The following is a 17,071-nucleotide window of genomic DNA, read 5'->3' on the forward strand; positions in this document are numbered from 1 at the left end:
TCTAGGGATCGAGCCCTGCATCAGGTTCCCTGTTCAGTGGGCAGTCTGCTTCTCCCTCTCCCTGTGTCGCCCCCCAGCTTGTGCTCTCTCACTCCTTCTCTCTATCAAAGGATTTAATAAAATGTTTTTTAAGTAAATAAATATGAAACATTCCCTTTGTTAGGCCTTAGGGGAAAAGTCTAAAATCTGACTGACTTAAGGTTATTTTCCATAAACAGATCATAAAGTAGATTGGGTCTGGCAGAGGTCGTCTTAGTTTATAGGCATGGAATTAGACAAACAACTCTTCAACACTTTGAACATAATAAGAATTTATTAGTTGAACTATTTAATATTTGAATTAGGGCTCAAGACATGGACTAGTCATCTTTTGAATCATTTATGAGATTAATATGTATTTATTCTGCAGATATTGACTGCACTGCCTGATTTGATTGTCAGGCATGATGATGCTATTGTAAAATGTTAGCACTGAAAGGGACCCAAATGCACCTGAGCCAAGCTTTTTATGACAAGGGGGAGACTAAAGACCAAAGCGGACTAGGTGTCTGGTCCAGTTGACTCGCTCAGTGGGGTTGAGGTACCAGTTGGGCTAGGGATTTCAGAAACTTGCGGTTGCTCAGATGTGCCAAGCAGGACTTCTGGGTATGGGTGGATAGGTTCTTGTGGATTATCGTGTTGTCGCAGATTCATGTTTATATATTTATTACAACAATCTTCCAGCAGATGGCAGTCAAGTGCCTTGAAGAAGAGGCACCTTTTTCTTACTCACCGGAACCCCGGTGCTAAGTCACTGGATCTGGCAAGAAGAAAGGATGAGAAGGTTAATGGAGCAGGATGAAGAAGGAAACAAAGTTAGGACCTTGCTTAACTGAAGAAGGTGGCAGAAACAGGGAAATAAAGTATAAGATGGTGAAGAAAGAGCAAGGGAAATAATTTCCCTTTTATTTATGTAAATAAAGTATCTTTTCCTACAGCAGTGTCATCTGTGCAAGTTGCTGGTGCGTTCCAGATGGGATTTGAATTTTGATACACTGCCATGTTTCTCAGCTGTCTGCAGTGGATTGGAATCACCCTTTCCCAAAGTCAACTTCAGAGATCCACTATCTCAGTTGCAGTTACAGCATTCAATAGATACTATAGATGTGACATTCTAGATATTCTGGTCTGATTTACTGCCATATTCATTGGTCTCTGGGGGCTGTTACCCCCTGTGAAAGACCTAAGACCCAAGTCAGAACTGTTTCTGGAAAATGAAGAATTGGAAGAAAATGGCTGTTTGCCTGTTTCTTGTTACTAATACAAAATCAGAACCTTATGCTTCCACTTTTTTTCCCTACACTAAAACAGTTTCTCTCCGAAATTATCCTTTCATCATGGCAAGATAGCCACAGCCTAGATTGGATCCTGGAGCCCAGAGTGTAGCTACTAGCTTGTTTGTGATCTGAGACAAGTAACTAATCCTTTCGATCCCATTTTCATCTTTACAGTAGGGAATTGTACTCCTCTCACTGGATTATTTTGAGAGTTCATTAAAGGAATTACCTTTGTAAGCTATAAAATAGGGAGGTGGTATCCTAGCTTTCACACTGCCTAGACACCATTGCTTTCCATTTGTAAAAATTCCCCACACTGAGGGGGCGCCTGGGTGACTGGCAGTTAAGCTTCCAACTCTTGATCTCAGCTCAGATCTTTTTTTTTTTTTTTTTTAGATTTTATTTATTTGACAGAGATCACAAGTAGGTGGAGAGGCAGGCTCCCCGCTGAGCAGAGAGCCGATGCGATGTGGGGCTTGATCCCAGGACCCTGGGATCATAACCTAAGCCGAAGGCAGAGGCTTTAACCCACTGAGCCACCCAGGTGCCCCTCAGCTCAGATCTTGATCTCATGATTAGGAGTTCAAGCCTCCACTGGGTGTCGGCCTACTTAAAAAAAAAAAAGACAACGCCCACACTTATTAAAATAAGAACCTAAAAAGCACAATGCTTAGAAAGTCTTGTCTTAATAGCACAATTCCACATTCTTTGGGCAGCAGGCCTGCTGGATCTCCAGCTGCTACCCACACTCCCCGCCAAATAAATTACATGGGCTGTCACTTGTTTCGTCTAAGCCTAGGCAGGTGAACCAGCAGCAGCTCTTTTCTTTAGTGTTGAAAAAAGGTAGGGGGAATGTCCTAATGGGAGATTTCTTTTTCTCATCAGGTAAGGAGAGCTGCTTCGAGAGAATTGTGTCTAGGTTTGGAAAGAAAGTCACATATGTAGTGATTGGAGACGGACGAGATGAAGAAATTGCAGCCAAACAGGTAACCATGGTAAAAAGAACAGTCCCTGTGGGAACACATCAAGTAATTAGAAAAACGGTAAAAGTCAGAAATCGTAGCAATCTTGAGCATTTACAGTGTTTTCCCCTCTCTGTCCTATTTTTCTTTAAAGAAAGACGTTCATTTTTCCCCCAAATAGGGTTTTCCCTTAAGTTATTAGATCTTTCCTTTCCCCCCTCCTCCCTGCCACTGAAAAATTTTAAAATCTTTGGGCCCTGCTGTAGGGCCCTCCATCATTAAACCGGATATGGGCCCCATCTTCCATCTTCATCCCAAGAACTTGAGACTTCACTACAAAAAGGTGAATCGGTCTGACTTTTCCAGGCTTTAGATTCTCAAAAAGCCAGTGAAATTCGTTCAGATGAAGTCCTTCCTATCTTTGAGCCCAGAAAATACTCTTCTGCTGTTAACCTCCTCACTGCGCAGGTCCCAACTCCAGGCCACCTCATCTCACTACAGGAAACCATAGATGAGAGAGTCTTGACTGTGGAATCTAAAATTAATTTGGGTCAGCTCTCCTCCCTTGATTAGCTGTGTGACTTTGGACAGTTTACTTTTCCTCTTGGAGTTTCCTCATCTGCGTTTATTGAATGGATCTACAGAAGTTCTTTTTCTCTGCCCTAGTTTCCTTCCAGCAACTCCGTTTCTTACTTTTGGAGGCGGAGGGTTGCCAGCTAGGACCAGCTGTCCTGGTTTTCTTCATTCAGTTAATGTAAAAACTTCAAGTATTAATAAACTGTGAGATTGCTAATCGGGTGGCATTATTACCTCATTACATTTTCATTCACTATTTTATGTAGCAATTCAAGGACCTTTATCTTTTTTTTCAATGTGTTATCTTTGAGGCTCTGGTTCTGAAGTGCTTGTTGCCCTCTGGGCGGGGAGAAGACAGTAGTGCTTGGAGGCCACAGTGCTGCTTGGTTTGAGGAAGGGAGTCTGGGAGATAAAGAAGGATGACATCATTAGCAGAGTAGGCGCCTCTCAGCTGCTTCCTGTGATCACCTACCGTAGCATGTACCCATTGGAAGATGCCTTAGAGCTCCATCCATTTCAGCCTCTATGCTGTGAGGGACCTTTTCTGCAGCCCCTTTCCCAGAGGACTTTCTAGTCCTTGTTTGAATAAACCCAAGGATAGGGAGACTGCTGTGTGTCGTGTTCTATTGTGGGGCCACCCAAACTGTTAGGATGTTCCTCCTCCCACTGAACTAAAACTTGTATCTCTAACTTTCACATCCTGGTCCAAGTCCTGAGCACGACGTAACAAGTCTGTTTCCTGTTCTGTATATGAGAAGCCGTTTAAATACGTGTGAGCAGCATGCTTGAAAAACACTGAGCTTACTGCCAAAAGAACTACTGTGAAACTTTGGTATTTTGGGTAACTTGCAACCAGTTAGAGCAAAACGATCAGTAAGGCTAACCCACTTCAGCTTCACAGAACATGGTCTCCCACACTTAGATTTTTTCAGGTCCCTTCTGTAAAATGTGGTTTCCACAACAGCACACGGTATTCTGGACGTGATTTTGACAACATGGTAAATGGGATTATTACTTCTTAGATCTGTGTATTCTGCATCTCAGTCGTGAACAAGATTTGTACTTTGTCGAAACGTAGAGAAACTTTGTCTGAAATTTACACAAACCTAACCATCTGTAAGAAAATGTGATAGATTAATAGTAATTTCTCACAAGGGTCATTTTATTTGATCCTGAGGACCCTATATAATGGCTAGAACAAGGATGTATCATAAAAGCACAGTTACCACGAAAGACCTGGCAAAAATCTCTTACATTTGTAAAGTGTCGTGTAGTGTACAAAGTCCTTATACATATGACTTACTTTTAACAGTCCAGTAAGGTGGGCAGGAGAAGAGAGTGTTACCAAGTGTCTTGGGGAAAGGAAGAGGTATAGAGGTAAATACAGGCTCCCAAAAGAAGTTGGGTTAATCTGCTATGAACTGTCCCCCTCTCTTCCAGCACAACATGCCTTTCTGGAGAATCACCAACCATGGAGATCTAGTGTCCCTCCACCAGGCTTTGGAGCTTGATTTTCTCTGAGAACTGGAATGAAGACCCTTCCCCATGAGCTCCTTTTCCCTCCTGAAAGGAGCTAGAGACCAGAACCATCTGGGAACTCTCTCTCTCTCTCTCTCTCTCTCTCTCTCTGTGTCTCTGTCTCCCTTTCTGTCTCTGTCTCTGTGTGTGTGTCTCTCTATTTCTCCATGGAATGCTGGCGAGAACACAATCAGAACCAACAGCTGCAAGGGACGAAGCTTATTTTTGCTAAGAGTGAGCTGCGGCCCCATGTTCACCCTCGTGCAGAGGCAGGAGACGGTGGGATGGAGAGGACAGTAGACTCACCGCAGCAACAGTGCTTTTAATTCGTCTGGGTTTTGTTTCGTTTTATTTTGTTTCAAAAAATGAAGAAAAGAAAAGGCAATTCTTGGGGCAGAGTTGCACTCTTAGTTCGTGCCCAGTTTGAGAACTGCTCTGAACTTGCGGGAAGAGGATACACGTGGCAGACTTTTGTGATACCATCTCTTGCGGTCTTTGTAATCTCCTTAGCTCTAGAACATATTCCCAGGGAATGTATATGTTATTTTTATAGTTAAGGGTCTGGTCTCTGAAGCAGGTTTTCCCTCCTTTCTTTTTCTAACAAGAAAGGGGTGTGTAAAGTTTCCTTGGAAAATAGCAATTGAAATATCTAAAATACCTCTCTGTGACAGTAGCACCTCCTTTAGCTGCTCCGGTGGTCTGCCCTCTAGGGCGGTTTCCTTCCCGTTCTTCCATCTCCTAGTTTGCTGAACTGTGGGGCACTGGACACTGATAACCTTGAGATTTTGGAATTTCCCATCCAAGAAGCCTTAGTCCCCTCTCCAGTCCCTGTTTCCCTTCAACCAAATGGCACAACCCTAGAAACTCCCTCTCTTAAGATGTAAATTCCAAGCCTTCAGCTTGGCTTTTATTCAAAGACTATGTCCCAGAGGGCTTACCTCCCAACTGGAGGGAAAGGACTAAGGCTTCGTAGGCATTTCTGCTTCTTTGGCTCTTGAAACAAGAAGATTCCACCTTCTCTGGCAGAGAAGCACCCTTCCCCAGCAGAGGCTCACCCCTCCACCCTTCTCTTCCTTCTTAGTCACCAGTGCTAGACCCTTGCCCCTGCCCTGCCCTCTGTACGTCACATCCGCCTCCATGCAGCTCTGGCCAGTCCCTCAGCTTTGGACCCAAGAAGTTAAATCAAGCCTCAGAACAGACTCGTAACTACATTTGACTTCCTTTGAAACCCTTAAGCCAAGAAAGGTATTTTGGGCATGTATTTACCCAAATCTCTTGCCTGAAACCGAAGAACAGATTGCTGTGATCAAAACCCACTTTTCCCATGGAACACCCTTTCTGCTTCTCAAATCCCATTCTAAAATGGGAAACCAGAAGGCCAGAAAGACTTTCCTGATTTAAATGAGGGTGCTGGGACCCTACTCCATGCCTGAAAATTTAACCCAGGGCTATATGCAGAAACATCTGTCACCCTGACCTCTAGGAAGATTGGTGGGTGCCCGGCAGCTAATCCCAGCCTTAGAGCCCAGGTGTGTTTGCGGATGCTCCGTCCCTCCAAGACGAATGTGGGCCCCTGCTCGGGCAGGATACGCTTCCTAGCGCTCAGGAAGTTGAGCCTCTCCTGGGCTGCCTGCAGAGGTGAACATGTCAGCCCCTCAGGCGTGCAGTCTGGGTCCTCAGGAGGAGGCGTCCCTTGACCACCCCCAGCTGTAATCGCTTACCCCCAGAGATTCTGTGTATCCATTTCTGGAGATGCGGCACCGAGGGGCCAGGCTCCTCCTGATGCCAGGCCACCAAATGGCAGCAGAGAAAGACTGATAGACACATTCCTTCAGAACGGATTGAAAAAGTGCTCCATTCCTCACAGGTTTGGGGAAGGAGCTGGAGTCAGTGCTCATTACTTAGCTGTCTCTCCAACCTCGTCTCTTGACAGGTGGGGAAGAGATGAGGCGTGTAGTCGGAGGCCAACCTTCCACGGTCTGTGTAGAGCATAGTTGTCCACATGCTGCTCTGCCTTGCTTGATAATCGATCTTAGAAAGCTCCGTAATGGGCCTTTCTTCCAGGCCCCAAGCTCTCCCCCTACTAGCAGTATAACTGTGGGTTCCCTGAGCTGGACAGAGGCTACCTGGTTGGTGCTGCATGTCAGGCTTGTGAGGCTGTGCAGTGGTCCCCCTGTCATGCACACAGGGCCACACACAAACACGTCCCTCTCCCTGCCTTTTGGGAGAAGCTCTCTATCCCTAGGAGCTAGACTCCTCTTTCGATGGTGTTTCCCCCACCGCCCCCTGACTGCCTAGCCTGGGTCTTTGCAAAAGGAACTTGGAATTGGCAAAGAGAAGTGAGGAAGCTCTATGGAGCAGAGCACCTCTGCTTTCTTCTGGTTCTTACTGCCCCTATTACGGAAAATGAGAGCTTCTTGATTCCTCTTTGCCAAAATGAGTTGTGCAGGGAACACAGCATTCTTTTACCCTGTGTTTTCTTCCTTCCCAGCACAAAGATCTGGAAAGGAAAGTAAGTGGGTAGCACTCTTGGAAGTTGAGGGCAAAAGGATACCATGGGTCATTTCTTCAAGGGGAAGCCCTCTTTACTAGAAAGTGTCCCCATGAAGTCACCCCCATGCTGAGTCTTTCCCCCAGCCAGGCACTGTGGGTTCTGCCAGATGGGTCTGCACGTCTCATGGTGAGGACTGTCTCCAGTGCGGGATCTGGAGTTGTCAGATGTGTCCTGGGTTTAAGAGGTGGCTTGACTTTCGAATGTAAAACTGACTGTGCCTTAGCATCACCCTGTCCAATCCCCCTGGGGCGGCTGGTGGTGTCCGGGAGAATAGATGCCTGTTCCAGACTTCGATGCCTGTTTGGGCTTTTATTCGGTTTGGGATGTTCCTGTCTTCTGCTCTGCAAGTTGAGGGGCAAAGCTAGCGTCCCAGGAGACTTGTGCCGCGGCTTGTCCACAGTTTATACAAACTCACTTTTCAAGCTCCAGGTAGAACCTGATTGGCAAACTCTGGCTGCAACACGTGGAACATCTAGACATTTGCTACGTTGAATGGGTGTCGGTGCCACTGAACCTCGGGGAGGGGCGGGGCCACGTTCTTTCTCTTCCTGGGAGAAGGGCGGTCTAAGCCAAGGGTGGAGAGCCGGGGGCCTTCCTCTCCTCACTCCTGTAGAAGGGGGACAGTTAGGGGCCTTCTTAAGCAGGCTTCTACTTCTTACCACCTTTTTCATTGGCTTCCTTTTTCATCCAAAACTTGGAACTCCCCAGATATTCTCACTTATAAAGAAGGCAAATCTGAATTCTGGGATTCTAAAATATCTTAAACTATGAGAGAAAAATCTAGTTCTGACCCATCCCCAACTTGCAGGCCCTCTGTCCCTTCCTCTCCGATTTAGGCCGCTCCAGCAAGCAAGGCTCCGTGGCTAGTCCCTAATGCACTGACGGGAGCCATCTCATTAAGGACAGCTTCTACTCAAAACATAACCCTCTGGACTTCAGATGCCTCATTTAGCAGGAAAAGGCATTGAGTGGATCAGATATATTTATGTGACTGCGGGCATTCGTGGCTGTGTAGAGTCCTTGACCATAATGTTATATGTAATGGGAACTATCTTATAAACTTGAAAAAATAAAGTTTTTATTTTCTATACAGTTTGCTCCTGTGTCTTTTCTGAGTAGGATCAGCCCAGTTGCCCAGCTAAGTAGGCTTCTGAGTAGGGCTTCATAAAAAAAAGTCCGAAGAGCTCATTAGAAAGCTGGTACCCTTCAATAACCCAGTCATTAATTTCATCGAAAATAAAGACTAACCATTTGGTTTAAACAAATGTACATGGGGAAATAAAATAATATTTTAAAATAACTTGCAAGGGGAAAGTTTATTTCTTGTTTCTAAAATCTACTTTTTAAAGTTTAGGACTGGAATGATAAGAGGTTTCATTTGCTGTCAAATCGTGCTGAAATTTAATTATTAAAGAGAAATCAATACATTGCTGTGATGAGCTTAACATGCAAAAGCAATAAAACTGACAATCTGATATTAAACCTCGCTTGATTTGGCCTCATTTCCTGTCACATCAACTACTTTTGCTCATTTCGTTTCTTCAGATTTAGGTTTGACTGTCCCTCACTGGTCTGGAAAGCAGTTAAGAATCCCTTTGCCTTTTATTGCAATGAAGGAGGCCAGAATTCGGGCTAGCTTCCAAGTGCCACATGTGTCAGACTGTTAAGATGTATTTTTTTTTTTTCCAAATTAATTCCCTCTTAGGAAAGGGGGTTGCCTTGTATTCTAGGCATTAAATTTTTTAATCAGAAGGTACGTATTTCGAACCACATCATAGCTGAAGCAGACTTGTTACATCTTTAACTTGGTTGTAAGTACAAATACTGGAGTATTACTTGCTTTTCAAGCCTTGGAGTAAACCTCCCTTCTCCCCTATAGTAAGTGTAACATCTGCGCATTTCTCAAAAACCTTTGGTTGGCAGGTAAAAATTAGTAATTCAGGGTGGTTTTATTCTTCAAAAACAAGTTTCTTGACCTTTAAAAAGAAATTCTTGATGGGATCTTGAAGGAAATTTCTAATTGCAAGTCATGTCACTGTCATCTTTTTAAAACTCTTAATTCTATGAACTGTATATACAAATAAAGTGACTGCTTCGTTCCACAGACTTTAGGTGGTAGACCTTGTATGTTATTTCAATTTAATTACGTATTACCATCATTTGACAATTTCATTTAGCGATTACAGATGAGAGTTTAGCCAAAACATTAAGAATACACATCTTGAGGATTTTTCTCAGGAAAGTAGGGAATTGCCTAAAACACTGTGTCTTCTGTTTGGGCATATATAGCATCTCCCCTGAACCTAATCTCTTCATATGACAGGAAGCTTGGAAACCCTTAGGGCCTATGTCCAAAGCTAGGTCGGGCACTAAGCCTACCCTCTGGGTTCTCAACCCTTGATATTCTCAGTGACTTGAGAGAAACTATAATGATCTCACTTATGGATATGTTTATGGGTGTTTAAATGTATTCAATTAAAAGAACCATCCTTTTATAATACTGTATGTCAATTATACCTCAATTTAAAAAAAACCCAGTTGGAGAAAAAAAAATGATCCTTTTTCTAAGGCCATTATATCTTATTAAGAGATGATGAAGATAATAATAAATGGTAGTTTTTACTGCCTTTTTTTGTTAAAATTAAGTCAGCAGCCATGTTGGCCGTTTTACTGGTCCATGAAATTCAAGTCTGGAAATCACTGGATGGGATGATCCTGGAGATCCATCCGGCCTTACCCTTCTACATCAAAAATCACCAGCATCATCTCCCCAGGGCTTCCACCCCCCACCCGCCCACCTCTATCATCCTTGGCCCCAGGCCAGCACAGCTGCCAAAGCCTCCGCCAGGCCCTGCTGATCTCACCCTCCCCCCTTTAGGGCTGAATCAGGTTCTCAGGGAGGCCTTCCCAGGCCATGCTACACAGAACTGGAACTCCCACCCACAACACGCATTCACCCTCTCCCTGTGCCCTTCCCTACTTTATCTTTTACACTAGCTCAGACAGTTTTACTTACTCTGTTTGGTCTCCCCTAAAATGAATAACAGAAGAGAACTATCCTGGTTCCCCTCACACGGATGACTGCACCTTTTTCTTCTGTCTCCAGTGCCGTTTTCCTGTTCCCTGGTTTCCCCAAACCACGTATCTTCCAGGGCAACAGAAGTTGCTCTGGTCCCGCAGCCCACATCCACACCCCTACACTGCACTCCCAGCACTTGTACCATTCTTCCCCAGGACTCTAGGGTTCACTTCCTGGTTCCAGAGGTGTTTGTGGCTCCTCCTGCCAGGCCCAGCAGCAAAGCTGGTTAACAGCACACACCAGAGTGGCTCCAGATCTGGGTTCTGATGCCCACCTGACGATAATCAACCCCACAACAGCTCACCAGATCCCAAAAGTTGGAAAACAAGGCTGAGAACCTTCCCTCCTCTGGTCCCAGGACCCTTAGCAATTTCAAGGGTGGACTTCATGTCCCTGACCTTTCTTTCCAGGTGTCTTTGAACTCTGTAGATTTAATGACACAACTAGTTGGGAGGGTTTCATGAGGTTTTAATAATAATCTAATAATATTGTTAAACAAAAACAACACATACATGTCCTTCACTTGCAGAGACACATATGGATGCACGTTCTCTTCCTCTCACATAGACTCTGAGGTAGAAAGTGTATTGCCTAAAGTAGAAAAATACTCAACAGGCTGAGCCATGGCCCAGACCACAGGATCACAAGCACTTGGCTGAAAGATGGCCACTTGAGAGCAGGGCCAGAGGCTGGGCTGGGTGCACTGAGGCCTTGGGGAGGCAGACAGGGCCACTAGCTGGACATCCCTGGCTTCCAGCATGACCACCCACTCAGGAGTAGCTAGAGAGGGAAGTCTTGTTCCAGACTCCAAGGACAGAATATTCCTGCCACAGACAAGGCTCTCAGTAAACATCTGCTGGATGACCAGAATGACAGGTAAGGCAGAGAGGAAGAATTCTGAACACAACCTGGAGATCCTGGGCCTTCTAGCCCAGGATCAGGGAACCAAGCCGTGGAACAGCACCTCCACCAATGATTTTGGAGATGGCTGGGGAGGCGAAAATACCATCTCTAGGAGCTCTGGGGTACCAACTCTTTCAGTTGGTGGGGATGGGATGGGGAAGGGGCGGGGTCTCTTCTTTCCTTCCAAAGTGTCCTGTATGTAACTGGAGCCCCTGACTCTCCAGGGCCCAGCCGTTCGCATCTTATGCTCATCCTCAAAGGCAGGCCTGAGTCTTTACTCAACTCGGGTCTCCAGGGCCTGTCACATCGGACATCGGGTGCTTCTGGAGGGAATCAAGGCCAATAGCAGCATCATTAGCTTATCCTCTGGATTCTACCAGTTGAGTCCATCCGTTCTGGGCCTGCTGGGTCTGGCCACCCCATTCACCTCTTCTTTCTGTGGCAAAGCAGCCTCCTCCTCCCTAACCCTAGGGAAGAAGTTCTGCGCCAACCGGGTCATGCGGCTGTTGTGAGGCAACTGAAGGCCCTCGAGGGAGCGGAAGCCCCGGGTCCCATCCACCCGGTCAGGCTCCCAGCGGCAGCTCGGGTGCAGCCAGCGGTAGTAGGCCAGCCGCAGAGCCAGGCCCAGAAGGAAGCAGAGGCCGCTCGCTGGGAGCAACACGTGCAGTGGGATCCCACTGGGCAGCCAGCTGGTGTGAGTTGACCAGGTGACTGCCACGAGGATGCTGTCGCTCAGGAGGAACACCAGGTGGATGGTGGCGCGGCCCCGGGTATGGCCCTCGGCCACGTTGAACCAGGAGAAATAGAGAATGGTGGCCACAGTGGCCCGGTACAGCCACTCGGAACGGGCATCTGGCATGAAGTCCGTGCCCTGCAGCCAGACCCACAGGAGCAGCACCAGCCACAGGCCCAGGAAGTGCAGGGCCACGGAGTGGGGGAAGAGAGCGGAAAAGAGGGCCACGGCCAGGACCCGGGGCCACAGCAGCAGCAGGTTCCACAGGAAGTAGACCACAGAGGAACCCAGCCCCAGGGGCGACTTGGAGGGGAGGCAGGTGCGCAAGGCCCGGTGGTAGTCAAGCAGCGCCCACGAGATGCCCACGAAGGATGTGCCGATGCTGACCCCTGTGGAGAGGAAGCGGGAACGGGTGAGCCTGCGTGGCACCCCCTAGAGGCCACGCATTCCACCAGGCCCCGCAGCCACCCCAGGCAGGTGTGAGAGCTCCTGATGGCTAAAGGGAAGCTATAGTTAGAGAACATCCCTTCAAACAACCAAAAATGGACCGAGGGTCCGAGCATGGAGTCTGCCCTTTGCCGCAAGGCTTAACTTTTCAGGTGCTGCCAGAGCAAGACTCTTCCAGGATTGGTGGGGGGAGGGCTGTGTGACTTGCACCCTCATCTGCACCTGCGTCACCCAGCATCTGAGGCCCCGGGGCCCTGGCCACACCCTGAGCATCTGCTCCGGCCCTGTAACCCTTGCTTTCCCAGAAGAGCTCAAGTCTTTCTGGGCACTGAAAATCAGTAACGCCGGTTCCCCGTCTGCAGTCTTGAAAACGGAAGCAGGAACTTCCACGGGTGGCAACCGGGCTGTGGCCGAAGCCGCCCTCCAGGCCAGGAGAGCCTGCCCTGCCACACACATAGGACGTCCCGGCTCACACTGGGCCTTCACCTTGATTCTTCAACACTAGCAGTTTTGGGTGGGGATCCTCTCCCACCTCTTGGTTGCCCACCCTGGACTAGGAGCACCAGGACCTCCAGGGAGGGGTGCAAGCAGCGCTGGAAGGCCTCTAGAATGCTCACTCCCTGGCCCTTTCCCAGTCCATCAACAGATGCTTACTGGGCATCTGTTGTGGACCAGGAGGCCACCCCGACCCTGCAAGCAGATCTGGGGCAATGGCCCTTCTACCACACAGGAGGTCTCGGCAGGGCTGCTATCCTCCCAGTTTGCCCAGCATGCTGCATTCGCTGACCTGGACGAGCTCAGCCCACAATACTGGGTAGGCCAGGAGCACGAGCCCGGGGAGCTAGAGTCACCCATCCTGACCCCACCCCACCCCACAGGTGACCCAGTACACCTCACCCACTTCCCTCTGGAGTCTTAGCACACAGTCATTCTCTGTTGCCTTGTCTCTGAGCTCCTTCAGGGTATAAGACACTCTGCTCCCTTGGGGTCCCCAGCAGCCCCGTACCTGGCACATAAGAGCCACTGATGGAAATGTTCACTAAGTAGAAAGTCAGGAAAATCTGTCTCTTCCCTTGCTCCCTGCCTCCCCTGCAGACAATGGAGACTGTCCCCATAGTGGCCCCGATCCTAGATACCCACAGCCTCAAATAAACAGAAGTGTGTGCCCCGGAGTGCCGTGTGGACCGGTCCAGATGCCCTCACCTCTGCACCTCGTTCCTCTCGTGTCCAGTGGATGGAGCCAGTGCCAGCCCCTAGGGCCACTGTGCGTGGGAGCAGTGTGGTCGGCAAAGTGCTCTATACGGCGCCAGCCCTACGGCAGCCACACAACCCCCACGGCCGCTGCACTAGTCACTGGTCCTCACTCGGAAGGCTAAGGAGTAGCTTCCAGATTGAACGCACATCTACCTAAGGGATATCCTCCTATTTTCCAAGCAGCCTTTAAAAAAGAGTGAAAACCCTCCTGACATTCATCGGCAGCTCCCCAACACCGTAAAGGGGGGAACAGCCCCCGGCCCATCACTCACACTGGTAGGGCTCGGCCCGGCCACTCTGCAACACGATGGCCAGCACCAGCGTGAGCTGTGGTGTCGTCTCCAAGAAGGTCTCGAAGAGCCGCAGCATGCTGATGTCCATGGTCAGGAAGTCGGCATAAGCCAGGTCAAACTCAGAGGGCGCCTCCTGCTGCCACACCAGGAGCCCCTGCTGCAGCCCCTGCACGCACCTAGGCAGGGCGGGTCCAGAGGCCCCCAGGGGCCAGGTTAGTGTGCGCTGCGTTCGGCCTCCCCTCTCCCACTGTGTAGATGGAGGCGGGCTCTAATCCTAGCTTGTCATTCACATGCTGTGGGGCCCTGGGCACGAATGACTTAACCTCACCCAACTCTTTCATCGTAGAATGGGAATGGGTACCAACTGCCACTGCTCGGACTGGCCAGGATGTCCCCGGGTCATCCCAAACCCTGTCCCATTTCCCCCTTACAACATCCCCACTTGACAGATGGGGACACAAAACCGAAGAGCTAAGGAATGGTAGAAACAGGATTTGGACCCAAAACTGTGTGAATTTCAAAGGCGTGCAATGAAATTGCCCCAGGTGACAGTTCTCAATTTTTTTTAGAAAGCCTAAGATTTTCTTAGGACCCTGAGGGGGAAGGGGAGCCACCGAGAGTTCCTGAGCACAGGCAACATAGGTCAGTCAGATTGTGCTGTAGAAAGATCTCTCTGGCTACGAAGGAGTGGAAGGGGAGGAGGGGTTAGATGGGAAGGACAGGTTCATTTAAGAGGACTGTCCAGAGTGATGGACATGGAGACAGACACAGAGTTAGGGGAGTCCCGAGGTTAGACAGTCAGGCCTGGGTGACCTGTTGACATGTGGGGAGTAGTGGAACGTGCACCACGATCTCCCCCACCCGGAACTGATCTCAGTTGGTCACTGGGAGGTTAGCCCACTCCCTAGAGCCAAGTCATTCACCAGATATTTACTGTCACTTCCCCTGAATGGACTTGACAGCACATTAAGGAGCAGGGGTGGCAGGCCCAGGTTGGGGCTCTCCCTCAGCAGGAGCCTCTGCCCGGGTCCCCTAAGGCCCCTGCCTCAGTCCAGTCAAAGGCAGGAACAGACACCCCATTTTCAAAACCAAAGTTCAATAAAGGCTGTCTGCCTCCTGCTCAGCAGAAATGGGACAAGAGGGGCGCCTGGGTGGCTCAGGGGGTTAAGCTTCTGCCTTTGGCTCTGGTTGTGATCCCAGGGTCCTGGCTGGGATCGAGCCCCACATCGGACTCTCTGTTCAGCGGGGAGCGTGCTTCCCCCTCTCTCTCTGCCTGCCTCTCTGCCTACTTGTGATCTCTGTCAAATAAATAAATAAAATCTTTAAAAAAAAAAGAAAGAAAGAAATGGGATGAGAGAGGAGGCATGACACAGTTACAGATTCAGGGCTCCTCAAGGCCGCTGGGACTCTGACAATTGCTCTCCTTCTGCCCACCAGCATTTTAAGGAGGCCCTTGCAGTCCCTCAGGCAAAACCACAATACTCAAAGCTCCTCTTGTCCCCTCCTGGAGACTCAATGCAGCTTTGTCAAAGCAAGATCTGGAGAGAATCTGCAGAATGGATTCAAGAGCAGATGCTGGCTCCAGCCGCCCCATCCCAACCCAGAGCACAGAGTGTCCTGACTCCACCGCAAGACTCTCATCCCTTGGTTTCAGCTTCTTCATCTCCAGCGGGCCTTGCGGTTCTGAGGAGTACCACCCACACAGACTTTCTGGAACCCAGCCTATGCTCAGCCCTGGCTGGCTCAGGGGACATGGCTGAGTCAGACCCCATCGCTGCACTCTTGCTTGCTCTGGGGACCAGAGGGTGGGGCGGGGAGAAGGAAACTGGGAAAGAGGGCTTGAGAGGACAAGCTCTGTTCTGAGGGTCAGGGCTGCCGACGCTCCCGGGTGACCCGGGTAATCAAGCCAGCTGACATTTGTTGAAGGCTTACTCTGCGCCGAAGCAATTCAATCCCTTATTTCTTTTAATCCCTATCAAACAGAAGCAGGTGCTACAACCATCCCCACTAGAAGAATGAGTAAACTGAGACCCGGAGGGCTCAAGGGACTTGCCCAAGGAAGGCCCCACCCACAACAAAAAGGAACATTTTTTGTATGGAACAGGTCAGGGGTCGGCTGTTACACTAGAGTCCACCAAGAGCCCAGAGCACCAAGCGAAGCACACTGGGCTCTTGCCTTTGCTCCCCACAACAGGCCAGCCGGCCAGACCTGTGTCTACACTCCTGTCGCCATTTCACAGAGGAGGAAACTGAGGCAGGGATGAGGCCACAGATGGTAAATTAGCTAGGACTGGAGCCGAGACAGGTCTGACTCCAAATCATGTGCCTCCTTTTCTTCTCTGGGCTTCAGACTCTTCCCTAGTGCCACGGGGATAGGGTAGCTGGGTTCTGTGGGCCGTCAGCCGGCCCCTCTTTCTTTAGAGGCGGGGAGCTCACCTGTAAGCAGAAGTTCCCACAAGGGCTTAGTTTCCTCTCCTGGGTCCCGAGCTTCTCCTTCCCACCCCTCCCCGGTGTCAGGGCTCCTCCCAGGGCTAGTGGCGCGGCTGCAGGGGCCGCGGGCTCCGCCCCCCACCCCCTTCCGAGGGCGTGGAGCTCACCTGTACAGGTAGCCCAGCTGCACAAGGTGCAGCAGCGCCAGGCAGCGGCCCGGGGGCTGAGGCTCGTGCAAGCCGGCGGGGTCGGCGCACAGCCAAACCCAGCTGAAGAGCTGCAGCGCGACCGAGGCGAGGCCCAGCAGCGCCAGCACCAGCGCGGCCCACAGGTAGCGGCCGCTGAACACATACTGGCCCGCGGCCCACAGGTCGGCGCCCAGGTCGATCAGGAAGGCGGCGGTGCCCATAAAGCCCAGGACCACGTCCCAGAGGAGCGCGGCGCGGGGTAACCAAGGCATGACCCGCCAGCCTCTCGCGTACCTTCTCTAGGCTCGGACCCGCCTTCCCTGCCTGGGGTCGCCACAGCAGGAAGGAGGCGGGCGCAGGCCTAGGGGCGGCCCGGGGCCCGAGCCTCCTGGGCGGGACTTCCCCGTCCCGCCCCGTCCGGGGAGGAGCAAGGCCCGCGGACCCCGCGGCCCCCACACGCCTCTGTCCGTCTGCGTCCCGGAAGGCCGCGCCCGGCTGCGGCCCAGCAACCTGCGCAGGGCACCCGCGTGCAGCCCCAGTGAGCCCCGAGGGCCGCTAGGCCCACAGACGGCCGGGCGCCGCCACACCGCCCTTCCGTAGCGCGGCCGCCGTCTAATTGCAGTTGAGGCAAGAGAAGGCCCGAGACGACGGCAGTGGCTCAGGCCGTAGCGCCCGGGGTTGGACCGCGATCCCTCGCGTCCGCGTTGTTGCAGAACAGATCCGTTCTGCACCCAGATTGCGGGACTTCGCAAACCGAGTGTGCCTCGCGTGCCAGCGAGGGCGGGGGGGTGGGGGGACGGACGAGGACACGGGACCCC

The 17,071-nt window shown here is 50.4% G+C and overlaps 2 protein-coding genes across 7 annotated transcripts in view; one reads left to right on the forward strand and one right to left on the reverse strand.

Annotated features, from left to right (window-relative positions):
• EYA3 (EYA transcriptional coactivator and phosphatase 3) overlaps positions 1-8,014 on the forward strand; it is a 135,877-nt gene extending 127,863 nt beyond the window's left edge. For 4 of the 5 annotated variants that reach the window (XM_047723828.1, XM_047723827.1, XM_047723830.1 and 1 more), the window contains 2 exons: positions 2,202-2,302; positions 4,295-8,014. In XM_047723828.1, the coding sequence (XP_047579784.1) occupies positions 2,202-2,302; positions 4,295-4,375 (182 nt within the window). In that variant the 3' untranslated portion in view covers positions 4,376-8,014. Of the gene's footprint in view, positions 1-2,201; positions 2,303-4,294 lie in introns of those variants that run through there. The other variant, XR_007126410.1, reaches the window with a different exon arrangement.
• A 2,441-nt stretch (positions 8,015-10,455) lies between these two features.
• XKR8 (XK related 8) lies at positions 10,456-16,861 on the reverse strand. 2 transcript variants are annotated; one of them, XM_047723832.1, is made up of 4 exons: positions 16,233-16,861; positions 13,615-13,811; positions 12,986-13,111; positions 10,456-12,030 (listed from the first exon to the last, which is right to left on the reverse strand). In XM_047723832.1, the coding sequence occupies exons 1-4, from the start codon at positions 16,523-16,525 to the stop codon at positions 11,282-11,284; spliced, it is 1,365 nt and encodes a 454-aa protein (XP_047579788.1). In that variant the 5' UTR covers positions 16,526-16,861; the 3' UTR covers positions 10,456-11,281. The 2 variants fall into 2 exon arrangements, with proteins under 2 accessions (XP_047579788.1, XP_047579789.1); XM_047723833.1 differs by lacking the exon at positions 12,986-13,111.
• Positions 16,862-17,071: the final 210 nt, after the last annotated feature.

The sequence above is a fragment of the Lutra lutra genome, chromosome 4 (assembly GCF_902655055.1).
Source record: "Lutra lutra chromosome 4, mLutLut1.2, whole genome shotgun sequence".
In the NCBI taxonomy this organism is placed as follows: domain Eukaryota; kingdom Metazoa; phylum Chordata; class Mammalia; order Carnivora; family Mustelidae; genus Lutra; species Lutra lutra.

Excerpts from the sequence above, each read along its gene's own strand:
- XKR8 (XM_047723832.1), bottom strand. The coding sequence starts at position 16,525 with ATGCCTTGGTTACCCCGCGCCGCGCTCCTCTGGGACGTGGTCCTGGGC. Across the intron at positions 13,812-16,232 it reads CAGCTGGGCTACCTGTACAG|GTGCGTGCAGGGGCTGCAGC; the intron begins GTGAGCTCCACG and ends CGCCCTGCCTAG. Across the intron at positions 13,112-13,614 it reads CCGGGCCGAGCCCTACCAGT|TGGCTCTTATGTGCCAGGTA; the intron begins GTGAGTGATGGG and ends CATTTCCATCAG.